The sequence below is a fragment of the Convolutriloba macropyga genome, chromosome 13 (genome assembly GCF_964194025.1).
Source record: "Convolutriloba macropyga chromosome 13, txConMacr16.3, whole genome shotgun sequence".
Lineage (NCBI taxonomy): Eukaryota > Metazoa > Xenacoelomorpha > Acoela > Convolutidae > Convolutriloba > Convolutriloba macropyga.
Window position 1 is genome coordinate 18366128 of NC_134480.1, and position 27151 is coordinate 18393278.

A 27151-nucleotide genomic window follows, 5' to 3' on the forward strand; every position below is an offset into this window, starting at 1 on the left:
CCTTCATGGGGGGCAGGACCGTCCGAAACGCGAACTACTAAACAACCATTGAGCAAAATTGCTGAAAAGAAAGACGAATCATACTCTGACGCAATATTGTACATGCGCACGAAAATAAGTTTTGCTCTTCTGCGTAGCGCTATCATATGCCTCAGAGCGTGCCGTGGGTCCGACATTGATAGTTCTTGCAGTGCCTTAGTGCGGGAGGGGAGACTAGTTTCATAAATAATTGGCTTATATAGAAATTCTATTCATTTGACGCAGCTCTCAAAGAAATATAGTGCCTTGTCTTTAAAATTATATACGATGCAGTGATGTTTATATTTCTCATGACGCATCTCTAAAAGAGATGTAGTGCTTTGTCTTTGAAGCTACATACGATGCAGTAATGTCTCATAGAGGGGGATCAATACTCATCCATTGGAATGTCCTACGTGGCTTAAGAACAAATCCCCTTTATTTTGTAGAAAAAAAGATAAAGAAGGAGTTTGGTTTTGCTGGAACTTTAAATACGCTGCTGTGATGTTTCGTAATGGGGGCTCACTGTTCCTTTCTTTGGGAAAACGCTCGCCTACACATTAAAGCGAATAGCCTACAGAGGTTGAGGTTCAGCCGTTATTTCTTCGACATGAAGATCTTTAAACCACTTACCATGCCATGCCCGCAAAACTCAGTAGAGGCATACAAGTATCATTAGTCGTTGAAAGCCTGAAGTATGAGCAACGAATACTTGACGTCGAGAAGAGTAACTTTGTTCCGCTCGTGTTTTCCTGCACGGGGCGCAGGAAAGTCCGAAAAGCGAACTATTAAACAACCAGCGAGCAAAATTGCTGAAAAGAAAGACGAATCATACTCTGACGCAATAAGGTACATGCGCACGATAATAAGTTTTGCTCTTCTGCGTAGCGCTATAAAATGCCTCAGAGCGTGCCTTGGGTCCGACATTGATAGTTCTTGCAGTGCCTTAGTGTGGGAGGGGAGACTAGATTCATAACAAATTAGCTTATGTAGAAATTCTATTCTTTTGACGCAGCTCAAAAAAAGTTATAGTGCCTTGTCTTTAAAATTATATACCATGCAGTGATGTTTATATTTCTCATGACGCATCTCTAAAATGGATGTAGTGCTTTGTCTTTGAATCCACATACGATGCAGTAACGTCTCATACAGGGGGATCAATACTCATCCATTGGATTGTCCTACGTGGCTTAAGATTCAATCCCCTTTATTTTGTAAAAAAAAGATAAAGAAGAAATTTGTTTTTGCTGGAACTTTAAATACGCTGCTGTGATGTTTCGTAATGGGGGCTCACTGTTCCTTTCTTTGGGAAAACGCTCGACTACACTTTAAAGCGAATAGCCTACAGGGGTTGAGGTTCAGCCGTTATTTCTTCGACCTGAAGATCTTTAAACCACTTACCATGCCATGCCCGCAAAACTCAGTAGAAGCATACAAGTATCATTAGTCGTTGAAAGCCTGAAGTATGAGCAACGAATACTTGACGTCGAGAAGAGTAACTTTGTTCCGCTCGTGTTTTCCTGCATGGGGGGCAGGACCGTCCGAAACGCGAACTACTAAACAACCATCGAGCAAAATTGATGAAAAGAAAGACGAATCATACTCCGACGCAATATTGTACATGCGCACGAAAATAAGTTTTGCTCTTCTGCGTAGCGCTATCACATGCCTCAGAGGGTGCCGTAGGTCCGACATTGATAGTTCTTGCAGTGCCTTAGTGCGGGAGGGGAGACTAGATTCATAACAAATTAGCTTATATAGAAATTCTATTCATTTGACGCAGCTCTAAAAGAATTATAGTGCCTTGTCTTTAAAATTATATACGATGCAGTGATGTTTATATTTCTCATGACGGATCTCTAAAAGAGATGTAGTGCTTTGTCTTTGAAGCTACATACGATGCAGTAATGTCTCATACTGGGGGATCAATACTCTTGCATTGGATTGTCCTACGTGGCTTAAGTTCAAACCCCCTTTATCTTGTAAAAAAATGGGATCTTTTCCGTTTGTGCACCCCCAGCTTAGTGGGCGCATATTATTTGCACCCCCCAGACGCACGTGCAATATTTTTACATAGTGATTTACTATGTAATGGCACTTGCTCTGTAACTGGGGGGTGCATAACGTACTGGGGGGGAACAAACGGAAAAGATCCAAAAAATGATAGAAAAATTTGTTTTTGCGGTAACTTTAAGTACGCTGCTGTGATGTTTCATATTGGGGGCTCACTGTTCCGTTCATTGGGTAGATCATACCCCTTTTTTAAGAAGAGAGAATATGAAAATTAGATATTTAAATAACGATTAGATTGCCAGTAGCAGTTACCAAATACCGCATTTTAGATAATTATGCTAGGACATGTACGGTTTCCACTCTACCTTCGGGCTCCCAAGCGTGCCATGGCAAAAGTTGCCATGAGTCGACATGAACCTCACACTGAACTCTCGTTTGACAAGCTACAGAAAAACCTCGAAATTGTGAAACATCGCTTGGCTCGACCCTTAACGTATTCTGAAAAAGTTCTCTATAGTCATCTTGATGACCCTAGTGGTCAGGATATTGAAAGAGGCGTTAGCTACCTGAAACTCCGCCCAGACAGGGTTGCACTTCAAGATGCCACAGCGCAGATGGCTTTGCTGCAATTCATATCAAGTGGGCTTCCAAAAGTGGCCGTTCCTAGTACCATTCACTGCGATCATTTAATTGAAGCTCAGCTCGGTGGAGCAAAAGATTTGGCAAGAGCTAAAGATATCAACAAAGAAGTTTACGATTTTCTTGCTTCCGCAGGAGCAAAGTACGGACTCGGTTTTTGGAAACCAGGCTCAGGAATTATTCATCAAATTGTACTGGAAAATTATGCCTTTCCCGGAGCGCTGATCATTGGAACTGACAGTCACACTCCGAATGGGGGTGGTTTGGGTAGGTTTTCATTTAAAAAAAGTTGACTACTGAAGTTCGAATACGCTGCTATTATGCTAGTTTATGGCGTATAATTATTGCTGTTTAAGATTTTCAAATTCATTACGCAATTTCAGGAGCTCTGGCCATTGGTGTTGGAGGTGCCGATGCCGTCGATGTGATGGCAGACATTCCGTGGGAACTCAAGTGCCCGAAGGTCATTGGAGTTCACTTAACAGGTGAAATGTCGGGATGGACTGCGGCTAAGGATGTCATTCTGAAAGTTGCGGGAATTCTTACGGTCAAGGGAGGTACTGGTGCTATCGTTGAATACTTTGGGCCAGGTGTGAAGAGTATTTCATGCACTGGAATGGGAACTATTTGTAACATGGGTGCCGAAATTGGAGCTACTACCTCGGTCTTCCCTTACAACGAGAGAATGGACGAGTACTTAAAGGCTACTAACAGAGCCGATATTGCCAATTTAGCAAGCGACAACTACAACTTGCTTTCACCAGATGCAAACTGCAAATATGATGAGGTTAGACGCGTTTCCACAATGTTAGCGATAACCATAACATTTCCGTTGATGGAGGGAGGAACTAACCAAATACTGTATTTTTGCTCAGTCAGTTTGGCCAATCAATATATTAATCGTAGAATGAGTGTTGTATCTAGAAAGTCCGTCAGGCGAAGAATATTTTCATGGCGTTTTCAAATTTCGTCTTTTTCTCGAGGAGTTATCGAGGTTTAATTTAAAGCTTTTGTGAACATTACTTTGTACGCTCTTTTTGTTCACTGAGAGATTTTTGGTCACTCTTGCTTACTTTTGAAAATGAACAAAATTGGGTTAGATCGACCTATATGAGCAAAAAAAATGTTAAAACTGTTGTTCCAGGTTTTAGAGCAGTGTTTCTGAGAAGTACTAAGATTTTAGCAAAATTTTGCAAACTAAGAGCAGAATTTAGCAAAATTTAGCAGAATTTAGCAAAATTTACTAAGAGAAGTACTAAGAGCAGTGTTTCTGAGAAGTACGAAGTTTTTCAAGTCTTGCAGATGGGTTACTTGATTTTAGCAAAATTTACTAAGAGCAGAATTTAGCAAAATTTAGCAGAATTTAGCAAAATTTACTAAGAGAAGTACTAAGAGCAGTATTTCTGAGAAGTACGAAGTTTTTCAAGTCTTGCAGATGGGTTACTTGAAGTAACTCAGGAGAGAAAAAGCAGTTTTGGTCACTCTTGCTTACTTTTGCTTATTTAGGACCAATTGTGTTTTTGAATTCAGATGAAAAGTGTGGCTGATTTTCTCTACTTTTTGTTTTTTCAAACTTTTTGCACTACCTTTGTTATTTCGCCAAAATAAATTAAAATGTGCTCAATGATATGTTATAATTTTTAACAAGACAGGCGTGTTTAATCTTCCAATTTGATATTTAGCCGGAAAATTTTGCTAAAATCTTAGTACTTCTCAGAAACACTGATCTAAAACCTGGAACAACAGTTTTAGTATTTTTTTTTTGCTCATATAGGTCGATCTAACCCAATTTTGTTCATTTTCAGCATCATTTGCATGCAGTCTTTTAGTTTTTTGTTAATTTTTGGAAGAATTACGTATTTTTGATAACCCCCCAGTGATAGTGGGGGTATTATTGATCTATTCTTGGCTGTCTTCTAACCAAATGGTTTGGATTAAATATGACTTTGACACTATGTTTTCATATAAGGTTCAAATATTTGAGATTTGCCAGTATTTTTTTAAATTGCACCAAAGAGAAGCAATTATTGTAAACGTGTCTTTTTATGCAAAATGTTTGCTTGACCGTTTTTTGACTTTTCGGTTGACGTTAACGCCCTTAAATTTCTGCGTTTTGCGTGATCTAAAGTTTTCTCTCATTCACAATTTCAGCTGAACTCAATTGGTGCCAGTTTAATACTAACATAACCGACTAACGTCGGGCGAATTGCTCTCAAACGACCGGCGAGCAGTTGGCTTCGTCAGTAGCTAGCCAAGGTTTATTGAAGCTAGCGTTAGCTGGATTCGGCTCTACAACTTTTATTTTTCTAGCTTTGTTAGTAAACAAATCAAATAGAAAACTGATTTAAAAAATTTGCAAAATTTAAAAGAAAAGCTTCCAGATTTCGCAGTGAAAATGTTAAAAACTGCTTTTTCTCTCCTGAGTTACTTCAAGTAACCCATCTGCAAGACTTGAAGAACTTCGTTAGCCAGTAATGATAGTTAACCTCAGAAGAGGACAAAAACACTCAAAAATTTAAAACAATCGCAATTTTTAAAATCGTGCTAAAATTTAAGACATTAAAATCTTCAAATTCATTTCATTGTCTCAAGAGACTATACAGAATCACCATTTCAAGCTTGAAGTAGTTTTCCCGGCTCAAAAAGATCCATGAACTTGGAAATTGATAAAAAATTTTTCTTTAAATTAAAAAAAAATTAAATTTTATCAAAAAAAGTGCTAAAGCTGGAGTCATTAAAATATTGATAACCATTCCATTAATCTAGAAACTGTGCGACAGCTTATCATAAAGCTTTGGAGGATGTCCATAGGAACCTGGTATCGGAAAAAAGTCAAACAGATTCAAAAAACTTGAAAAAGTTGCAAATATTTTAAAAAATTGATGATCTTAGTCTTGAAAAACCATGCAATACATCATGAAGCTATCCAAAAACCTATGCTCAAACTCTAGAGTGGCTGTTGAGGTTGGAGAAACCAATAAATGACTAAAAATTTTGGACAACTTGAAAAAATTAGAAGTTGTAAAAAAACTGCTAAAATTTGACAAAAGTTGTAACTAATCCATGGTCAACAAACATTTACCAGTAACTTATTTTTGTCAAAAAATTTTGTCAAAAAAAAATGCTGAAATTCGTGGTGTTGAAATCTGGAAAAACAATTTATTACCTTTACAAATTATACAGTACCTTTTTTTGAACCCTAGAGGAGGTTTCTCGAGTCTTGAGGAGGCTGGAGAAACCTTAAAACCGACAAAAACTTGAAAAAAAAAAACAAGTTTTTTTTAATAAAAATGATAAATTTTGTCATATTAAAAAATTGAAAGCTATTCCATGACAAATAAAAATGTATCAGTTACTTATTATCAAACCCTTATTAACGTTTTCTGGCCCCTGCGTCTGGAAAGATGATAATGAAAAATAAATGACAATAAAATTGAAAAAATTTGCACGTTTTGTCAAAAAATGCTAAAATTCGTGATGTTAAAACGTTGAAATTATTCCACTACCACTAGAAACTATGCAGTAACCTAATTTAAAACCCTGGAGGAGGTCCCGTGAAAAAACTCAAAAAATGACAAACATTTTCAAAAAGCTTGAAAAAATTTGTGAAAGTTTGTATAAAATTTTGTGTTTGCGATCGGTTGTTCGTCAGTTGGAGGCTGGGGGGGGGGGGGGGGGGTGAGAGTACACCAAGGGTCTGATGGGGAGGAGGGTGGGCAACAGTGGGATGGTTGAGGGCGCGGTGGGGGTTGAGGGCAATGGGGGGGGTCAACAGTGGGGGTGTCGTCAACATCTAAGAACCGCCCTTCACAACTTAAGTGTAAGTCTCCAGAACAGTTTGAGCTGAAACAGAGCTGAAAGGCTCTCACAGCACTAAAAGCCCGCTGGGCGCTACCTGCTTATCCCGTTTTTGAGGACGAAAAGTCAAAAGCGTCAGACGAAAAATCGGTCAAGCGAAAAATCGCTTAAAAAAAGACCGACACGACTAATATAATTGCTACAAACTTCGTTTGAGAGCAATTAATAAGTCAAATGATAAGTACGACGAAAGTGGTGCCATGTTTTTACTTTAAAGCTTAACAGTGGTATATATTAACCTCTAATGAGGTTATTTGTAGTTCCTAGTGATTTTCTTAGTCCCATTCAGGCTACACTCCTCTCCCCCTGGACCGAAACAGGCCGCAATTGATTAGAGCTCCCACTATTCGTTCGAGAGTATTTCTTCCGACGTTAGTCGATTATGTGCTTATTTTGTCTAATCTCATAAAATCTAGGTTCTTTTGAAGCTTTAACAAGGTCCTTCTGCCTAATGAAACCCATTTAATGTTTTTTATGACTTATGGTATATGGCTTTATCGCTATGTGCATTCATAAAAGTTTTCGGGGTTTTACCCGTAGCTGTTGTTTTTTTGTTAGTCTTGTTGTAGTCTTATGTTTTAGTCTCCCTGCGAAAAGGTCTCTTAGCTTTTCTATAGAAGCAAAATTTAACATGTAGAATAATTTCAGTTAAAAATAAATTCATTTTATTGTCAAAAACTATAGAGTTTTTGTTTTTTTGCCCCTGTTTGTTCTTTTTGTCGAACCGCAACTTAGTCTTCTTAATGACAGGTCCCATCTGTTTATTAGCAAACTAAATTCGAATCTTTTTGATTTGACTTTTTAATCCAACAATTTTTCGACTCTGATGCCGTTTTTTAAATGAAAAAGTCGACTATTTAGATTTTTGCCGAAGTTGCTAACACAGGTATGATTCTCAACTGTCACAGATAATATTGGCCATATCTTGTAGCCTTTCAGTGTTAATGAGTGTTTTCAGTTGACACTTAATGTTGTTTAATGAGATGTCATTTATCTTCATTTTTAATTGCTCTCAAACGAAGTTTTTAGCAATTTTTCTAATCCTGTTTGTCTTTTTTATGCAATTTCGCCTGACCGAATTTTCATCTGACCCTTTTGATGTTTCGTCGGCAGAAACGGGTTAAAGAGGTAACTCCCAGTGGGCATTAAGTTCTCTTAGAGCCTTTCAGCTAACTAGTATCCAGTTATACGATTCACGGACTGTTTTGGAGACATACTTATGGTGTTGAGACCGGTTCTTAGAAGTGGACCCCCCACCCCCACAATGAGATGACCCACCTCGCTGCGGTCACCTCAAGCCACTTCAATTAAGCTAAGCTAGCCTCACTAAACCGTGGCTAGCTACTGACGAAGCCAACCGGTCGTTTGAGTGCAATTCGCCTGACGTTAGTCGGTTATGTTTAAATCTTTCCCTCATTTGCTGCTCTTCATATGCCTTGATGTTTTTGTCATTTTGTGTAGTGTAATTAAAAAACGATGTTGGCCGTTTTTTTAACTTGAAACTAATTTTGATTTATGATGACGTTTGTTCTTTTTTTGTTTCCTTGTTTCTCATTATGTTTGTTAACGAAGCTGGCTTGTGATATTTGCTGCGCTCACCTCACGCCCATTCAATTAAGCTAAAGCTCGCCTCATTTAACCGTGGCTAGCTACGGATGAAGCCAACCGGTCGTTTGAGAGCAATTCGCCCGACGTTGGTCGGTTATGTTTTTGAATCTTGCCCTCATTTGTTGCTCTTCATATGCCTTGATGTTTTTTGTCAATTTGTTAGTGTAATTAGAAAACGTTTTTGGGCGTCTTTTAACTTGAAATTAATTTGATTTATGGTTACCTTTGTCCTTTTTTTATTTCCGTGTTTCGCAATTTTTTTTAACGAAGCTGGCTACTGATTTTCGCTGCGACGCGTATTGTGCACATCATATTGTAAATATGATGTTATTAGTATTGATAAATAGAACAATACTAGTTTTTTTCTGGAGTAATAGCTAGTTTTCTCTGGAGTTATATGCTTCATGTACAATCATCGGTTCTAGTTGCTTTAGAGAATTGGGCTCTCTAATCATCAGTTTCGCCAAATTGTTTTTTTATTCAGGAGTTCCTCGTAGTATTTACAATAATCTGATTGCAAGAAATCAGAGCCACTCTTTTTGGCGGCTTCTACCAGCCATCAAATGAATTTATGTGCATGAGGGTAATTGTTGATGTATTCTGTAGACGAATGTTCTGTAACCATTATACTTTTTTTGAGCCTGTATTAATTGCCTCACTAAAAATGATCTCTGCACCCACTTCTATAATCTGTATTGGGATTGTAATTTTTTGTCGCTTGGTAATTCAGTGGCACTAATGACTGGTGTTGTCTGTCTTCTAGAGAACAATACCTGCATCTCTTTGGTTGTTTTAGCTTTAATCTAACGTTTTTACTTTTGTTATTAAAAAATAGCGAATTTTTAAGTGTTGCTGTTTTTTGTTCAGATTTAAATATGATAATTAAGACCTCATCGGCCCTCTAATTAAGCGTTTTTTAGTTGAATTAGTGTTTTCATTGTATAGCTAATGTTGTTTACTACAAGACCATTATTTTTCGAACACGTTAGGTGATTTTTTATTTGCTTTTCGTTATTTTTCATATGCCTTGATTTTTTTTCGTGTTGTTGCTTAGTGGAGTTAGCGATGTTAGCTGCTTTTTACCAATGAATGATTTGAAATAGTTTATGATTTTTTTATATAGTTACGTGTGCTTTCAACTCTGACGTCACTAATTTTTGAAAACTTGCTGAGTTTTGCAGTGCCCATTTTTGTTGTTTTCTCAAATTTTTTGCACGCTTGGTGTACGTTGTCTGAAGTTATGCTATTGGAATTTTTTAAGCTTGTTGTGTTTGGTTGATTCTGTTTAAACAGCTTGTTTTCAAAAAACGGAGATTTTTTCAGTTTTTTTCTGCTTGCTTCCGTTTCTTTCGCTTATTTAGAATCATTTGATTTGTTGAACACCTAAGAAAGCTATTACCAAAAAAGTGCTGTTTCGTTTTTTGGCAAAATTAGCCGTTCACTTTCTCATTTTTGTTTTTGGCAAAATTAAGCGTTCACCTGCTAAATTTTTTTCTGCTTGATTGATTGTATTAGTTTTTCTTTTTTGAACAAATTGCTTAGGTCACCACTTTGTACGTGCAAACAGTTCAACCAAGAAGTGTGCTTCCTTTTAAGGATCAGCTGAGGAATCTGTGAAGAAAACGTTTTTTAGTTATTCTCAGACGAAATGTGAAACGGTTATTGTAGTCGTGTGCTACAATCTTACGTGCTACGTTTTTGCATGACCGTTAATACTGGTCGAGTGGCTTTTTTTAATCACGCTTGACTTTTTCATTTTTGCGTGATCTAAATTGCTCTGTCATTTACAATTTTAAGTTGAGACAAGATTGGTATTATGTTTCCCTTTAAATCTTACTGGTTGCCTATATAAGCTGTATATAAGTATATGTGAAGAGTATAGTTCTGGGAAGCCTAAGTCAATTAGAGCTCAAAGCCGAGGGCGCTTGCGCCCGAGGCTGAGCTCGAATTGCCGAAGGTTTCCCAGAACTATACTCTAACTTATTTACACCAATTCAATTAAAATTTATAGTAACATTGCAATTCTCGTTCAGCGAATCAATCCAACAATTGAATAATGGTGCAACCCAAATAATTTTTTTTTCTGAATTCCTTTATATTATTGTAGGAGCGAATGGATCGCAGAGGTCGTCAGCCGGCTCTGTTGTGTCACTCTCATTGTCACTCTTTGTGGTTTTTAGAAAAATAAGCAATTTATAAAAATTATCTTAATTTTCTTAAAATTATAGACCTTAAAAAAGTCCTCTTTGCCGAAGTTGTTATATTTTGTTTTCAACTATCCGCTTTAATTATCTTTGAAAAGTGTATGCTTTGTCTGAGAAAAAATAGGGCTTCCAATAAAATTTTCCAAGAAACATGCCTTAAGGCTTCCAAGAATTTTTTCCAAGAAGTTTTCTCAGTTGATGCTCATTTTATACCATTTTGTAAGGTTGAACTCTTCGAGACAATTGTGAAAAGTGTGCGAAAAACTGATTAAGTTCAAAGTCTAGTGTGATATGAAACGTTAAATCTTGAAAAAAAGTGGGACGCTTGAAAAAGTATGAAATAATAACTTCTTGCTTGATCAACTTTCAAAATTAGTGATCGAGCCTAACTTTATTGTTGATTTTCTGTAACAGCGAAATTGAGGTCTGATAACATCATTTAAAGCTTCATGAAAACATATTGTCTCACTACTACCCCTAAGAAGCTATAAGGGAATCAAGCCCACTTCAGGCGTTCAAGAGCAATTCCTCAAACATCAGTCCGTTTTGTTTGTAATTGAAATTAGACTCCTAGAGAGGAAAGAAATGCGGAATGTTTTTACATTTAAGGTTATTGAGATCAACTTGAGCGAACTCGAACCCCTCGTGAATGGACCGTTCACGCCAGACTTGGCGACACCAATTTCAAAGTTGGGCCAGACTGCCAAAGAGAACGGCTGGCCACTGGACATCAGCGTCTCATTAATCGGAAGCTGTACGAACTCGAGTTACGAAGACATGAATCGGTCGTCAAGTATCGCAAAACAGGCTTTGGACAAAGGAGTCAAGTGTAAAACTCATTTCACTGTCACCCCTGGATCTGAACAAATTAGAGCGACTATTGAAAGAGACGGACAGGCAAGCTCCTTGTCTGAAATAGGAGGCGTAGTACTAGCTAATGCATGTGGACCTTGTATTGGCCAGTGGGATCGTAGTGGAACTGATGGAAAGAAAAAGGGCGAGAAGAATACTATTGTGACGTCATACAATAGGAACTTCACGGGAAGGAACGACGCGAATCCGGCTACTCATTGTTTTGTGGCTTCCCCTGAGATTGTGACCGCTTTGTCATTGGGAGGGAGTCTGGATTTCAACCCGATGACTGACGACTTAACCGCAGCTGATGGCTCCAAGTTCAAATTGCAACCTCCGAGTGGTGAGGGTCTACCAGCTCAAGGGTTTGACCCCGGTGTTGATACCTACCAGGTACTGTCCTAATTGTTCAATTGGGTTGCTACTGAAATTAAGTCAGCATACGACTAAACCTTCACATGGTTAGTTTGTAAAAGCGGTTTTATATATCGGCTCAAAGATTCATTGGAACACGCTCTAGATAATTGTCTTTATGACAAGAGAAGTAGAATTTTTGGTCAATAAAGTAGCGAGAATGTTCTTGGAATCCTGAATAATTATCGCAGAAGCATTTCGAAATTAACTTTTTGAAGATGCTTGCTGGCTGAAAACCTGGGTGAGTTGATAATTCAGTGCTAGAGCTGATTCAGAACTATTTAGTTGTATAAATTAACAAAAAATCCAACATTTTAGGGACCTCCTGAGGACGGTTCAGACTTGACAGTAGACGTAAACTCTGAATCACAGAGACTGCAACTTCTATCCCCGTTTGACAAATTCAGTCCCACATCCTACGAAGACATGACAGTCCTCATCAAAGTCAAGGGGAAATGCACAACTGATCACATCAGTGCTGCTGGACCTTGGTTGAAGTACAGAGGACATCTGGACAATATCTCGAACAACTTCATGATTGGGGCTATCAACTCAGAGAACGAAGAGGCAAATAGTATCAAGAATCGACTGACAGGAGAATTCGGAGCCGTGCCAGATACTGCTCGAGATTACAAAGCCAAGGGGGTAAACTGGGTTGTCATAGGTGACGAGAACTACGGCGAAGGTTCCAGTCGAGAACATGCTGCATTGGAACCACGACATCTCGGCGGTCGAGCTATCATCGTCAAGAGCTTTGCTAGAATTCACGAGACCAACTTGAAGAAGCAAGGTCTTCTACCTCTCACATTTAACGATCCAGCTGATTATGACAAAGTCAAGCCCGATGACAAAGTTACGTTTTTGGGTGTTGAGAATTTAACCCCAGGGGAGCAAGTAGAAGCTGAACTTAAACACGCTGATGGAAGCAAAGACGTGATCAAATTGAACCATACTATGAATGCGACACAAATTGAGTGGTTCAAAGCTGGTTCGGCGTTGAACAGGATGGCCATGAAATAAAAATCGGAGTTTTTTTTGTTTTGATACCCGGAATTCACATTCAAATTAATAATGTATATTGTAACTAATTACTAAGCTGCGTGAAGTGCATTAGTAACTGATGTATACTAACGAATGGTGACGCTCAGAAGGCTAATATTGGCCACGTAATACTTAGAACTGTACTATTAAAGAGTGAGCTAACATCGAGTACCCGTGTCACAAAGCTCACAGTCAACTAGTCGTTTTAATGAATAAACCATCACAAATTGACTTTATATTTTTAGCTTTGAATTAAAGATTGTTTTCGCCAATCTTTTGCAATAGTGAATAAACGCACAGTTAAAAGCAGGGAAAGAAATTCTCTCATCTTGTCTCATTTTTTCCTTCCGACTCGTGAATGACTATTCTCTGTGGTTACGAGGATATGTCTTGGTTATAGCAGCGACGCGACAACTGAGCAAAGCTCTGTTGCGGTTTTCTTGGCTTCTATTTCTCGAAGAGGAGAGAAGATATGGCACTAGCCAAAAGAAATTTTTTTTATCACGTGCGGCTTTTTGAAAGCGATTTTTAAGTTTTGTTTAGTCGCCTGACGCTCTTTTTTTGTTTTATATTTGTTCTAGAACACTCTGTATTTCATTTCATTGTCTGTTTGACGCTTGATTTCTTGCTGTGTTGCGCTAGACTTCTTGTTTTTTGATTGCTCTTGAACGAAGTTCATAGCAATTATTATAAACGGGTGTGTCTTTTTAATGCAAAATTTTCGCTTGACAATTTTGACTTTTACGCCCTTGACTTTTTTTTGCGTTTCGAGTGATCTAAAATTCTCTCAATCACAATTTCAAGCAGCTGAACTCAATTGGCGGCAATTTAATACTAAAAGTCAAATGAAATGTGCGCCGAAACTGGTGCCATTTTTTTCTTTAAATCTTAATAGTGGTATATGTTAACCTCTAATGTGGTTATTTGAAGCTCACTATTCAACTTCTTAGTCCCATTTAGGGTCCCCCTCGCTCCCTCCCCCATACCCCCTCCGACTGAAGCAAGCTGCAATTGATTAGAGCTCCCACTAGTCGTTCGAGAGCAATTCTTCCGACGTTTAGTCAGTTATGTTTTTGTGAACTCAATTGCTCGCATTCAGAAAGTATGTGTTGCTAAAGCAAAATGAATTCTTAGATAAACGGAGGAAAGGTGCAAATAGCCGAGTGGTTGATCCTTTTGATTCTTACTCTGGGGTCGAGTTCAATCCCATCCGTTGTCGGAACTTTTTGCGCCCAAAAATTTTCTCATTGATACGCCCACTTCAATTTAAAATTTTTAAGGGGGCCGCGTTAACTTTTTTCCAACTCATTTCTATATCTGTTTCTATCTGCATTTTATGGCACGCAAGTTATTTCGCAGCTATTCGGGTAGTCTGCCGGCTATGTTTTTAAATCTTCGATTTTTTATGCATTTGGGGCCTTCTTTGGTTGAGCGGTTGAACTTAGTTTTTCTAAGTGTTTTGGTTATCTTTCGGTTTGATTGATATTGATTTAAGGCTGTGTTTGCTACAAAAAATGGAGTAATTTGGAACATATCTTGGCCCATTTTCGTCTGTTTTTTTAAAGAATTTTGCCTATTTATTCTTATTTTGAGTTCTTCGCTATTCTTGTTACTATTTACTTCAGAACTATTCAATTGGTATTGTTACTAAGAGGTGACACTATAAGGTAATACAGGGCCTTCACTGAAATATATGGTACAAATTTGTAATTTTTCAAGATTTTTCATTGTTTGCTTTTTAATATTTGGTTAGTGGATGTGACAGGCATTGGGATTAATTGTTTTTCAAAATAATTGTTCATAAGCACCGTTGGGCAATTTGCTGGGATTTGTTTTCAAAATAAATTTTGTTTCCTTTTTGTTTATTAATTTTGATTGTACCGTTTTTGTTTTGTTCTCAATTAGTAGTCGTTTCTCAAGTGCTCTCGAACCAAAGTTTTGCGTGACTGTTTTTTACAACATTCTTTCGATTTCATTTCTCGAGTGTTTTTTTTTCACGCTTGACTTCTAAATTGATTTTAAGTAGTCAGCGTTGAGCATGCATAGCCTTCTAGCGAAAAAATTAATTTCTTTCATCCGAGGGTGCGAACCCCTCCCTAGTCAAGATTTGCACCATAAAAGTTTCTCTGACCTATGTCCCCTTATAAAAATCGGTTTATTTTTTGAATGAGATTTTTTATCAGTTTTTGAAAGATTTGGCTTTTGTCATGATGTTATTTACTGTTTGAAAATGCTATTTATGATTGAGCAGAGGCGAATTTATATTAGAGAGTAGGGTGGTGAGGCCTTAGTGAGTATTTAATTTGAGTGGTTGCAGGAGTCTGGCGGCTTTACAATTCAAAGAATTTGAATTGTATTGGTGCGCTGTCTTTCATTTAAGATCTTTCCACTTTTCTTACTTTGTTGTCAATGAGAAGTCAAATTGGAGTAGCTATTTTAATCACATAGGAGTATGAACAGGAGTGAGAAGCGAGTAGTTTTAGGTCATGACATTTTTTCAAGCTACTTTCAAAGTTATGCCAGAAAATGTTGTGTAAAGAAATTTCGGTTTCGATGAGCATTTTTCCATTTGCTGCGATTTGACTTGTTTCCGCTGGTTTTCTCATTCGTTTCAAAATTTTATTTCCGTGAAAGAATATCCCATTTAATAAACAAAATCTTTGTAAATCCAGTTGAATTTTAAAGCAAAGCTTTAATGAAATCCCCTATGCTCTTAGAATTGCAGTACCAGATCAGCCTTTAAACTTCCGCACTCAAATGAGAAAAATTATTTCAAATTCGATTGTGACCTGAGTGTCGGAATAAATGATTAAAAAAATTTTAATGAACCTGTCAAACGGAAAATTTTTTTCTATACCTGATGTTGACTACATACTTTGGAAAAACCCTTATCTGTTTCAAAAATTTTCTTGTTACCTCGCTTCCATCTTTGCCAATCGGTTTCAAAATTTACGTGCTGAACAAAAATTATCGAAAAGAAAGTTTAGAAGAATTTAGTTTTTTGAAACCTGATAATCATTACAAGTATGATAGTGCGTTACCCTGTCATCATATGTTGACAGAGCAGAAATTTAGGTCCGCCCGCCTGTGAAAACTATGTGGGATGGGATATTTCATCACGGAATATGTCTGTACTTATTAAATCGTCAAAATTTATTGTAATCTTGTCAATTTGTAGTCTTGTAGAAGTCTCCGACAGTATCGGAAATAAGCGTTTAATAGCTACACGGGTTCTTGCTGGTGTTTTGGGCAATTTTTCTTCAATGTCATTAGTTTGTTGCTTATATGCTTGCAAAAATTTGCTCATATTTAGTTGCGAAGAGATATTAGAGAGCATACATTAACTCGAGAGCAAAATATAAACTTAATACGTCAAAAGCAATCAAAACGACAGCAACTTTGTTACGATTATGTACGCGTTTAACTAGATCAATTTTTAACGAGTGAAATGAAGACCATGAAGTTTGCATTGTAACATTTCTGGTGCTACGTGAATTATTTGTGACTTTTAAAGGTGCAAAATTTCACGTTGGGTCATCGCCATCGGGTTTTGTTTTTGCCTAGTTTGAGAACCATACACAAAATAACATTTCAGAATGATAACACAGTTTCAAATGATTGCAAGAAAATTAGTTGAAAGCAATTGGTCTACTTGTCAGCAAAAAAAAAAACGATTCAACAAAACAAAAAGAAACATTTCAATAGAGCTGTTAATGTATTGTTTCCGATAAAGGAAGGATTTAAATGATCGCAAAGCTATTGGAGGAGGCCATTTTTGTTTGAATTGATTTTGACTGCAAACTGATGAAAAAAATTTAGCAAATTGACTTCTCAATTTAATGTTCAACTTAAAAATTATTAAAGCAAATTATAAATGAAAATGTTTTAAATTTTAATTGTAATTAATCAAAAATTTATTGATCATGTACCTCAGACAAATTCTTTCGACCCTTGACGTCAATAGTTCGAAAGCTGGAGAGTTTTGTGAATTTCACCTATTATTTTTTTAAACAATTGAACCAAAAAATTTGATCGAGTCAAATCAATTATTCATGCCTGCAACGTTGCATCTCTGAATAATTGGCCAGCACGTCATATGTATAAAGCTACAGATTTTCAACCAGAATTTTTTTAGTCCTAAATTTGGTGCGCCTTGAAGTTTTGATGCCGTTGATATCTAACAAAATTGTTTGCTTAAAAATTTCGGATGTTTATGTTTCAAACTTCATATTCACCTCAGTGTGAACCAAATCACAATCACTGATAAGAAAATGGTTACAGTTAAAATGATAAAGCGGTTGGACAAATTGGAAAACCTTGATTGTAAAAGTTTCTTTGTTTTACAACACATGTACCGAATCTCCCTTTCATTATATTCATTTAGGTTTTATATAAAATTTAAATGAAATTAGACCCCCAATTTCAGTTTTGTGGTCTATGATTGCGAGCAATTTCTGATCAAAAAGATTTTCAGTTATGAATTTGTTTTGGAGGACAAAATCGGATGCTGTCGAAAAACCGTCTCGACAAAATGTTTCATCACAAACAACTGAAGAACAACAAAACTTAGAAAGAAAATTAGTCACTAATTTATCTGAAAAGAGACAGCCAACTACACAAAATAGCAGCAATGTTAATGGAAAACAAAATGAAAGTTTGAAGAGCGGAAACACATCTTGGTGGAAATTTTGGCAAAAATTGCCAAACAGTACCATCAGTAAAGACACAAAAGAGCCTAGCGGATATACAGATTCAAAACTGGGAACATCTGAACCTGGGAAAACTATTTTAGACACGAAATCGGAAGAGTTAATGAAGGCTGAAAAGAAACGTTTAACACTTGAAGACGTTCCAGACGGTGAAATTGTAAATATGATATTAACCCATATTGGGGTTACTACTGCTGTTTTTGTACCCTTTTCTTACATCACTCAGAGATTTATCAAATACAAAGAAAGCAAAATGAAAACACCTTTCACACGCATGAACAAATTCTTGTTGTTATCTGTCAACTTATTACCTGTGTTGGGGTTTTCTGCAGTGTTATCGGGTGCTTACATTTTGTACAAGTATGAATTTGAAGAGAAAAGTACAAAAATTGGAGAGTATATGAGGCAGGAGAAATTGTATGATGATTACATGGGAACTTTGATCTGGCCCATTGAGATTCCGAAGAAACATCCGGTTAAAAAGGATAATTAAATTTTACCTCTCTCTGCTTGCAATGTGATCCATTTTTACGAATTTAATTTTTCTATATCGAATCATTTGTGGCATAGAATGCTTCATCGAAAAAAAAACTGTTTCTTTTAATAGAAGAGCTTCTATTGCTGAATCAGTATGTGAAAATGAAGTCTCATAACACAAGCTAAGGTTCGTCAAATAACTTCATTAAGAACTGATTATGAAGTACTGCATTGTCAAATTTGGCCTGTCACAGCAGAAAAGAGATGTCTCATTTGCCCGCAATCAAATCATATACGCAATTTTGATTTTTTTTGTTGCAACATTCTTATGATCAATAACAATGCACTTCATTGTTAAATGCTGTTAGATTTTATCTGTATAGGCAATGTCATGCGTATCTATGCAAACCAGCAAATATTTTATTTACGACGGAAAATAAAACATCCTAAAATACAACATTTATAATAGCTATCATAATGATATTTTTGTTGTGTTCTGTTAGCATTTCGCATTCTGTTATTGGCTGTGAGAAAAACTGATTTTCTAACTTAACTTATTGTTTAAATTTCAGAGTATTTTGTTTATTGATGTCTTCATCTGCAGCTTCGTTGTTAGTGCTAGAAGCATTCTACGGCGGATCTCACAAACACCTTTTGAGTCTGGTTCTTAATCTATTTCCCGACAGTTACTACTGCCTGTTGACTCTGCCTGCTACTAAATGGCATTGGCGATCGCGTTGCAGTTCGCTTTACTTCGCTCAGAAAATCCCAACAGATCACAAATTTAAGAAAGTGTTCATTACATCATGCACAAATTTGGGCGAGTTAATTGGTCTGAGACCCGATTTGTCCCAATGTGAAAAAGTTTTGTACTTTCATGAAAACCAACTCGTTTATCCGCGAAAGTCGGATGAGAAAGATCGTGATTACCAGCATTCGTACAATGAAGTCGTATCAGCTTTGGCCGCTGATAAAGTTATCTTCAATACATCTTATAACATGAGGTCGTTTTTGGACAATTGTGACAGTTTGCTGAAGAAGGTCCCAGAAACAAGCTTTGAACCAATCAGAGCGCAGATTGAAAAGAAGTGTGATGTTCTACCAGTTCCAATTGACGTTAGGAGCCTTTGTGGACTGGTTGGAAGGAATTTAGAACAGGTTGTTCTGCGATAAATGTAAGATCTTTAGTTAGTGGTTCGAACATAGTGGCATTACTGAGATTAGAGATAACCATTTTAAAAAGCAAACTTTGCTGTGATTGCTTTTAGCAAAATTCCAGAAGATTGCTTTTTGGTAAATGATAGACTCTTCAAAGATTCGAACGTTTCTTATGCACTCTATTTAGTATTTCACAATTGCTCATTTGAAAACATCTAATTTACATGTGATCTACTCGAACGGATTGGATTAAGAGGTACTGCTTTTTTGCTTAATAGTCTGCGTATAAAATGGTTCTTGTAATTGAGCTAATGTCAGATCGGCTAAATTTGTTCACTAGCAAGAATGTTATTTGAAAGTGAAATTTTGGCAGCTGTGTTTTCATTGTTTGTCTTATGTGCACAGCTGTATGAATCAGGTGACTGTTTAGGTTCAAGCCGATGAAGGAGTGGCGACAGAGTCCAGAGGATCTTCAAATGATGAGCCAATCAGAATTGTGTGGCCTCATCGTTGGGAGCATGACAAAAATCCAGACTTATTTCGAGACATCCTATTCGAACTTGAAAACAGAAATTGCGACTTCCAAGTTTCCATTTTGGGCGAGAAAACGACTTCGATACCGGAATCTATCAGTGAAATTAATTCGAAGTTGAAAAACAAAATCATTCATTTTGGGTTTCTGAGCTCGAAAGAGGAATACTATAAAGTTCTATCTAAAAGTGATATTGTCCTATCAACTGCGAATCACGAGTTCCAAGGCTTGGCAGTTATGGAAGCGGCCATTTTAGGATGCTACCCGCTTTGCCCGAATCGATTGGCTTACCCCGAATATCTTCCTGAGAAATGTCTGTATAACACACCGTCACAAGCTGTTAAATTTTTGGCAAACGCGTGCAGAAATGCGACCGCTTTCAGGAAAAGAAGTCCAACTGTTGATCTTGAGCAGTTCACTTTCAATAGCTTGTCTGCTCGATATGAAAAACTGCTTGGAAATGTAGATTTCAAGAGATGATTTACTTTGAAGATAATTGTCTTTCAATGCTGTAATATGTCAAGCGAGAAAGCTTTTGACCTAATTTGGACCTTCATGTTTGACTATATGACGTCTTCTTTGTTTTCTATCTAACCCACTGCCAACGTGATTCTTGAGGTAACATACAGGGTGTAGAGTCAACTTGAAGTTAATAGCATGAGTAGTGACATGTCTTTCCGTGAATACTACATGGGGACATAAGTGTATTTCAGTAAATATTACGGGGCAGGGTACTTTATATTTCTTTCCCTTATTTCCACTACCAAGCATGAAACTAATCTTGTGACACCATTTTATTATTTCTACCGCTTGCGCGACTGGGGTGTCACTTTTGCTTTTAAACGAATTTAACTTACTGCTTTTGCTTTGAAATTTAATCCGTCAAATGTCTGCATCAGGGTTCTTTAATTATGTTTTGGTATTTATTTCAACAATTCTTTCACTTAAAAACAGAAACCACTCACTACAATCTCACAAATTCAAATGGCACCAAAACGAACATGTCCTTGACAGATTGCCTAGTTTGAAACTCCAAATTTTAAAATTTGGAATATCCTTTTATGAATTTTGAAGAAACAAACCACAGCCAGTTCAAATATCAGTGAAAAATGAAATTCTGGCGTTTAACTGATACAAGATATCACCGCTGTGCAAATTCAGATATTTTTGCGTCCCCTCGATTTTTCGTGTTATAAGGTGTAAAATTTGCATGTGAAAACAACAACATGGAATGACAAATCATGTAAAAACTCAGTCGTAGTGGTATCCCAATAAAACGACGTTTCTTTTGTATAAGGAAGCTTCAATATAATGAAGTTTTAATTTTTACAGTGAGTTGAATTTATTTTAATCTGAATAGTTCAAACATTTTATTCCTGCACTTAACTACATCTACACGAAGTTCAGTTTTCTTCGCTGCTTGAATTGTATATTACAAGACGTCTGCGTTTTGGCAGCGGTTGCATTTTAGGACTACTTCTTGAAGATAAAGCAGACATAACATTGCTGCCTGATTCAAATTCAATTGCTTGTAAATCTTGTCAAGCGCTGGTGGGGATATAGCGTAGAGAGGTACTGATTTTGGCAAAAATTGTTTTTGTATTAAAGTCTTAATGTGAGCTATCTGCTTGTATATGTGAGATCAACCGAAGACATTGTGCAGCATTGCAAGTAAAAAAAAATAAGCACCTGTTTGTTCTTATGCCTTATTTGAACGAGCTGTATGAATGAGTTATTCTAGAGTTATTAAACTATTCAGGTTTTAAAATCCAGACCTACCGAGAGACATCTTATTCGAACTTGAAAACAGAAGTTGCGACTTTAAAATTTCATTCCGGGCGAGAAAGATTCCCGAAACAATTTTTGAGATCAATTTAAAGCTGAAAATTAAAATAGTTCACTTTGGGTTTCTGAGCTCTGACAAGAATACCAGATGCCACACGCTTTGGCGTACCTTGGATATCTTCCTGAAAAATGTCTGTATGACACACCATCGCAAGCTGTTTTTTGGCAAATGCGTGTAGAAATGCGCTTTCAGGGAAATAAGCACAATAGTTGTTCTTGAGCAGTTCAGTTTCAATAAATACGAAGAACTGCTTAGATTATAGATTTCAAGAACTGATTATGATGTTGCTTTTGATTTCTATAATGATTATCATTGAATATTGTTGTTATCAAGCTTGAAAGCGTTCGACTTAATTTGGAGATTTTTTTCTTTGGTGTCATTTTCGTGCGCTGATTCTAATCCACTGCCCATTTTCGTGTGCTTTTTATAATCCACTGCCCTCGTGATTCTTGATGTAATCTCCAGGGTGTCGAATTAACAGGATGCCTGAAGTGATTTCTAAATGATTTTTTTTACGTGAGGCGCTTGGATTTCTGTTTTCAAGTGTTTCTTTTCAGTGCTTTTATTATTATTATTATTATGTATATTTGTTCTAAATACGCCAAACTCATCGGAGGGCAGCTAGGTCTTTTTATTACTTTGAAGCTATTTGTTGTCAAAAAAACATTAGGCTATATTTATTTTCTTACTTTTTATTTGTGTTGTCTCATCATTTAGTATAATTAATGACAGCTCTCATTGGTTCCTACTGAGGTATAAAGGAACCTATTTAATGGTTCGAGTTCTTGGCTATTTGTTTCCCTGACTTAGACAGTTTTTGTTCTCAAAAACTCTCTATGAATTTTTGAGGTTTGCCAGTTAATCTCAATAGGGACAGGTCTCATGGCTTGCTGAAAGGGATCGTTTTTATTTTTTGTTTCAGTTAAGGTAATGCTTTCATTGAATTTGACACTAATGGCTTTCAGCAATTTGAACGAATTTTTGGGTTGCGCAAGTTTTATTGCTCACTGTGTTCTATGTCATTGTCTCTAATGACAGATCTCTATCTGTTGTTAAGGAAATTTAATTTAATCGATTTTAGCTGAATTTAATAGTTTTAGCTCAAAGCTATCGGCTATTGATTCCTATGAATTTCACTCTGTTCGTTTCGTGGAACTGTTCGTTAATAGCGATCTTATCACGTAGTCTTCGTTAATGACAGATCTCAGTGATTGCTAATATGAAGATTCGTGTAGTCAAATTATTGGGTTCAGTCCGTAGCTCTTGCTCTCTGTGACTTCTTTCTATTCGTTGTTCTTCTCGTTGTTTTAACTAACAGTTCTTATTGAACCTTTTTGAGGTAAAGTTGGAAGATTCGTCTAGTCAAATTATTGGGTTCAGTCCGTAGCTCTTGCTCTCTGCGACTTCTACTGTACTCGTTCCCAAAATCATTAGCGGGTTCATCATTTAAACACTTTTTGTAAAAAAAAACATAACATGGTTTTTTAGTCTTGCATTCTTTCGTTGTTTTATCTCTTAGTCTCCAAACTAACAGTTATTATTGAACCTCTAGAGTGGTGTATTTCTGTCCAGTTTATTCGTTCCGACATTCTCAGGTAATGTTCAAGGATTTTGGTTTTTTATGAGGTATTCTTACTTTGACGCTACTATTCTGATTTGGCCATTTTTTTTTAGTTTTTGCTTTTTGCTTTTTTAAAATCATATTTCGATTTCCTCTAGGTTTTCGTAATGTCTACTCAATCTAAGGATGCATAGAGTCGATTTTTTTGAAGTGTTATCTTCAGTAATTCTCAACAATTTTAATCTCGGAAAAAGAAGCTTTCTCATTTTTAATTATTTTGTTCTTTCGCGCATATAAGATGGGTCAAGAGCTTTGCTGTAAAATTTTTAAAAATGTTTTTAGTAGCTGCAAAGTGTTAGCTGAGCCTATTATTGGACTCGTTTTCGGCCTTTTATCTCGTCAAGATTTTCATTACGACCGTATGGCGTCACGATCACTTCAAATATACTTTGGTTTTCGTTCATGCAATATTAACTGAATTACGTGCTTGACGTTATTTTTTACTCTTAGTGGCAAGAGTTTTTCTTCAGTCGCGTGATATTTTGGTCACTTTTCACTTCCTCACTCACAAAAATGACTTCCTCTCTGAAATTGACTTTCTTTAACTTTAATTAAGAGATTAGGTAAAGTTAGTGTGTTTCACTATAATTGAAGGATATTTGAGGGCAGCTATTAGAGGCAGCAATAACTTAATAGCAGCAATAGTAGGTTCTTTATCAAAATATAACATCTCAGCATTTAGAAATGTTTCCTTTGTGGTCTCTTTTTTTTACTATCTTTCGAGATCCGTATCTACGAATCAACTGCGGTAATCTGACAACTATATTCAATTTTTGGCGGCTCTAATTAAATAATACTTCGTAATTCTTCCTAGGGCGTTTTGTCAGATAGCAATATTTTAGATTTTGCTGTGGACATATTTCCTTTGTTGGTTCACGCTAATAGCTTTCTAATCTTATTGAAGGATTATAGAACGAGGAAGCTTGTACCTTTATGTTCATCAAGTTAAGAATGCGTGACTTAAATGATTTGTCGTGGTCGATAACACGGGTCAAAAGAATTCAATGGTTTGAATTTTAAATTAAAATTGGAACTGGACATATACAAAATTTAGCTAGTATTTATAGTACTTATCTATGGGAAAATATACAGAAAATGTAGATTAGCTAAAAATTACTAGATTGTCATGTGAGTTTCTAATCCCGGACGTGATCTGTTTTCATCAACATTTCATGAGAATCATATATGGTCTTGATACAAACGAGTTCATTAGTTGGAGGTCGGTGGATGTTGGAATCTGGTTTTTATGGGTGGGAGAATTTACTTCTGGCATCTGATTGATAGGCCAATAAGATAATGATAGCGCCAAAACAAAATTAGAATCGAGTTTAGTTTTTTTGGCCATTATTTATCGACACCACGGTAGAGTTAGTCAGGCACGTTCTTCTTTCGTTTTTTCATACTTTAATAGAGAAAACTTCTAAGTTTCTTGATGTTTCTTCGAAACCATCACATGATTTTTATTAAAATGTATAAAATTTGAAATAGTTTCCAGTTTCTGAGTTTTTATAGAAGTTTTTTTAATCAATTTCAGGCAGATTTGCAATTTTTCCTAATCGTGATTTAAGCTTGTGGAAATTGATAAATTTTCCAGGTTCAGAACAGTGTCATGATTCCAACTGCCTCGTTTACAAAATTTTATATGACTTTTTTTTACTTTTCACGTTTTATACACTTTTTAAAATAAATTTTCGTTAATTTGTTAAGGCTGGCAAATTTGATCTGAAACATAGGCAAGGGCACTCAAAGGTACAGTCGCATGACTTTACCGGCCTGTTAGCCGGTAAATAGAATGAAAAATAATGTCACATTTGTATCCAATTTACAAGAAATTCTTCAAGAACCAGCAAAATTTTACCTATTTTCTGATCACTAATCTAATTTCATATATATTCAATAGCAAACCACCTTTGAAGTTGAAATACTTTTTGATTTATCGGAAGAGACCTTTCTATTTTACTTCGTGCTATTGTAATTCTTTCTGGAATTTAATCCATCAATTTTCCAGTAATTTAGAATTTGATATATAGATTGGGGGTGCTTTTTTCAAGTATTTTGAAAATAGGGAAAAATAGTTTTCATTTTGCTGCCTATAAAATTTTGCCAATTTGTGTTGGAAACCTTGAAGATAGCCAGGACAAGATAATGTCAACTGGTTAGCTATAGATGGTGTTTCGTTTTAAGCATTTAAAGTATGTTTTCCCCTATCTCGTCTGGCCCCAAACCTAAGCTCTCATATTTTCAATCTCAAGGAACTTTTGAGGCTGAAGAACGTTTTTGGTTTTCCTGTGCACTTTTACCTGTTTTTGGAACTTGTCGTGAGCTTTTTGCCTGTTCCGCCAACTGAGGTCTGTCTGATCTGTACGTCTATACACTTAATATATACCACTATAAGGTGTAAATATTGTGTCCTATATTTTTCTTCAGATATTTTTTGAGTGATGCCTCCCAAGAAGCAGCCTGCGAAGAGTGACCCTAAGAAGTCTCAGAAGCCGACCTCAAGTGGAGGAGGAAAGGCCAAGAAGAAGAAGTGGTCCAAGGGAAAGTCGAGGGATAAGCTCAACAACAGTGTCTATTTTGACGAGGAGACTTACGCCAAGTTCAAGAAAGAGGTCAATTCTCTTTGACTAATTGTGAAAATATGATCAGGATCTATTCTGTCCCCCTTCCTCCTTGTGACGTTTATAACCCCACTAGGTTGAAATTTTATGTATCGTTACAGTATGTGAGCGGTGGGCGCGAAAAATGTATAACCATTGAAAATGGAAGAATCAATCAAATGTTCTGCATTGAAAGTGCTTGGAGAAATGTTACCAATGGCTACGCGGTAATTTTTATTTTCCGGGAAACTTACGCCTAAATGGTGAGTGATATCGAGAGATATAAGAATCGCTTTCAGGCATTTGAGTTTCCTGGCTGGACTTTAATAGTCATGAGGCGTGAGATTATGTTAACATAAAGAATTTGTCGTTTCTTAAATCTGATAGTCAGCATTTAATTGTGAGAGGGGACATTTCTGGAATGTATTCTCTTATTCAGTGTTTTTTGATACCCAATTAGTCTGTTATGCTTGCTCTGCCTTTTACAATAAAATTTACGCGCTCTTCGTTTAATAACTATTTTTTTGAGAAATATTCAGAAACTGATTTGTGCCATTAGACGTTTTTGAGTACTCAATTTGTCTGAAAAAGCGCTCTAACTCTTCAGGCATAATTTTAAAATAATACAATAGGCCATGCCGGTTTTTGGTTTTCTACACGTGCAGATACTACTTGTGTTTTAGTTCAACGTGTCTTACAAACTCATTTTCAAAAGACTTGTGCTGTTTGTTCTGTTTTGAATATTTGAGGTTCAATTGAAGGTGGTCAATCTAAGAGTTTGGCGAACTTTGACCAAAGCTATACAATTCTCAAGCTTGAATTGTTTTTTGTTCTGTCTTAATGACTTAAACATGTTTCGAGATCGTAAATTTCAACGAAGATCAATGCATTGAATATTTTTATAGCTGCGAAGCTGAGCGGAGCTATATTGCGGTGCTCTTGGTTTTCTTACGACTGGAAGTATTGGTTTTCTTAAGTTTTTTTCCGGAAGTACTATTTGTTCAGGCGGCGTTTTGACCTAATAGTGAAAGTGAGAAAAATTGCCGTGTCAACTAACTTTTTCTGAGAGAAATTTTTTGTTCATGCGATGCGTTCAGCGAAGGACTTTTTGACTTTGAATGAAGTTTTCGAGAGATTGGCGCAAATTTTTTACTGTAACTTGGTTTGTTGTAGATTTAAATTTTGATCGAATCTTCAACCATCTGAAATCGATACAACAATGTTTCTGAAAGCTTTATAATGCGTTTCAAGTGCAAAAGTTGGCCAATATTTCTCATTTTTTTAGTCAATTGTTGTCTTTTCATTAATTTCTTCATTTTTGGCTCTTTGAGCGGCGTCTTGTTGATAATTCCTGAATTGGATGCCTCTTTTTGACGTAAGTTGTTTTTGTTTCATAAAATTGTACACAATAATACGATTTTGACGGTTTTTGTCAAAATTTTCTAAGTTTTTTGTTTGTATTTTAAGTTTATTTACCATAAAAAGTCTTTTGGTGCTTCATCGGTGTTTTGGTTTCGTTTTGTTGTTATTTGATTTGTTTTTGGCAATAACTCTTTGAAAT

At 36.3% G+C, this 27151-nt stretch overlaps 3 protein-coding genes across 4 annotated transcripts in view; all 3 read left to right on the forward strand.

Moving 5' to 3' along the window:
• The first annotated feature begins 2363 nt into the window (after positions 1–2363).
• On the forward strand, positions 2364–12919 carry LOC142352073 (aconitate hydratase, mitochondrial-like). The gene is made up of 4 exons (XM_075404429.1): positions 2364–2937; positions 3054–3457; positions 10950–11585; positions 11925–12919. Exons 1-4 carry the CDS (start codon positions 2367–2369, stop codon positions 12624–12626), a joined length of 2313 nt encoding a protein of 770 aa, XP_075260544.1. The 5' UTR covers positions 2364–2366; the 3' UTR covers positions 12627–12919.
• Positions 12920–15780: 2861 nt separating this feature from the next.
• The window catches only part of LOC142351986 (small ribosomal subunit protein eS25-like), a 128917-nt gene continuing 117546 nt past the window's right edge, over positions 15781–27151 (forward strand). Inside the window, exons 1-2 of one of the 2 annotated variants that reach the window (XM_075404282.1) lie at positions 15781–15791; positions 25416–25602. In XM_075404282.1, the coding sequence (XP_075260397.1) occupies positions 25432–25602 (171 nt within the window). In that variant the 5' untranslated portion in view covers positions 15781–15791; positions 25416–25431. The remainder of the gene's footprint in view (positions 15792–25415; positions 25603–27151) is intronic. The other variant, XM_075404281.1, reaches the window with a different exon arrangement.
• Positions 17078–20108, forward strand: LOC142351985 (tRNA-queuosine alpha-mannosyltransferase-like). The gene is made up of 2 exons (XM_075404279.1): positions 17078–18991; positions 19422–20108. Exons 1-2 carry the CDS (start codon positions 18422–18424, stop codon positions 20001–20003), a joined length of 1152 nt encoding a protein of 383 aa, XP_075260394.1. The 5' UTR covers positions 17078–18421; the 3' UTR covers positions 20004–20108.